This window comes from Habropoda laboriosa, unplaced genomic scaffold (genome assembly GCF_001263275.1).
Source record: "Habropoda laboriosa isolate 0110345459 unplaced genomic scaffold, ASM126327v1 scaffold447, whole genome shotgun sequence".
NCBI classification, from domain to species: Eukaryota; Metazoa; Arthropoda; class Insecta; order Hymenoptera; family Apidae; genus Habropoda; species Habropoda laboriosa.
In genome coordinates this window covers 942,736-944,408 of record NW_017100624.1, presented here as the reverse complement: position 1 = coordinate 944,408, position 1,673 = coordinate 942,736, and the positions used below count along the sequence as shown (strand labels likewise).

The 1,673-nt window shown below is 34.1% G+C and overlaps 1 protein-coding gene across 1 annotated transcript in view; it reads left to right on the top strand.

Annotated features, from left to right (window-relative positions):
- The window catches only part of LOC108576771 (bromodomain-containing protein 2-like), a 17,790-nt gene extending 17,512 nt beyond the window's left edge, over positions 1-278 (top strand). The window contains exon 24 of the mRNA XM_017939831.1: positions 94-278. Coding sequence (XP_017795320.1) covers positions 94-159 — 66 coding nt within the window. The 3' untranslated portion in view covers positions 160-278. The remainder of the gene's footprint in view (positions 1-93) is intronic.
- Positions 279-1,673: the final 1,395 nt, after the last annotated feature.

Genomic DNA, 1,673 nt, shown 5'->3' with positions numbered 1-1,673 from the left:
TCGTAGAAAGACATATTCACGAGTAGATTTTCTTAGTCGTCTACAATTGCTCGTAGGCGAATTTGCCAAGAATGGGTATATTTATTATTTCAGATGGCTGGGCAAATTGACATGAACATGCAAAGTGATTTGATGGCTGCTTTTGAGGAATCGTTATAATGTTATTTGCTGCTCATTATAAATCCACTGAAACCGGGCAGGACTTGGATGAATGGTTGGCGCTGGACGGTACTGCAGAAACGTATTAATACATACGTCAGTCAATAACAAATAATATTAAATAATAAAATAACAATCAACCGAATAAAAGGTCGGTGTAATAGTAAAGAAAAATACAACGGTGGTGCGGGTTGGGACATTCCAACGGAAAACCCTAATTTCATTGTCCGAAAAGTGTCGGACATCAAAGAGACAGTTTATTAAATGACGCAAAACTAATTGTGTGTAATCGACGGACACCTAAGTGTGACCATGTAATTAGATAAATACTTACACGACACTTCGAAAATGCTACACTGACTATTGTGTTACATTTTTCCGGTTTTCATAAGTTTGTACTTTATGTAAATTTGGAAACAAAACAAAAAATATTACGCAGAAGATAAGTGAAAGAAAGAAAGCGTATGAGAGAGAGGGAGAGAAAGAGAGAGAGTGCGTCGCGTGCGATCAACGAATGGATGAGTATGAAAGAGAGTGTGGGGCGAGAGTAAAAGTTGTGTACATTTAGTTAAGTTTTATATTTTTCCACATTCAGTCATTAATCGTTGGTAGGATTACATACACAGTGTTTCTGCTAATAATACATATAATTATTAGCAATTACTAATAATTTCATTGCAGATTTCTTTCTCGATTATAAATATATACTATTTGTAATCACGAAATAGGTAGGCTTGTTAAGTCAATAATATAGAAAAATATACCTAATACGAACATACACATTGGTGAATTTAATCATATTGATCATTGCGATAGCCCGCATGACTATCGGTTAAAACTATGTCGATTTCGATTGACTTGGGAGTCAAAGAGGGCCAATCGGTTGATTTGAAAAGAAGAAAAAAAAGAAATATTTGTAAACTCACCTTAGAACAAAGTCGTCAATTATTACGAATAACGGTAAGGTGGTTATAGAATGATGTAGTTTCGATCCTACCAACCATTAGATCAGATCCGATGTATGTACCTAATCCTTGGTATGCTCTAGGATCGCAGGAAAAGAAAGCGTGACACGGTATCGACTCGTAAGTGGAACATTATGTAGAAAAGAATTATATTTGTTTGATAAAGTGAGCTATTAAAATGGGGTTCATTAAAGAAGTGCTAGACCTTTCATGATAAAGAAAAAAAGCTTCAAGGAGCCGCGTTTGGCGTGCAACAAGCGATTAAAATTTTACAGAAAGTAAATCGCTTTAATGTGGTGTACACGATCGTGTAACGCGCATCTTGAGCAAAAAATATTCAATCGGCAAAAAAAAGTACAAAAAACGATATTTAATTGAAAAACCGATTATTAATTAAAGTTTGGATTTATTACGTACTACTATTACTCTACTACTACTATTATTATTACAAAGGGATTCATTTTTAAAGAAGTATTTGAATTTTGTAGAAGTTATGACAATAGTGGCTATAGTGGTATACAGACATTACTGATAACAAGAGTTATTATG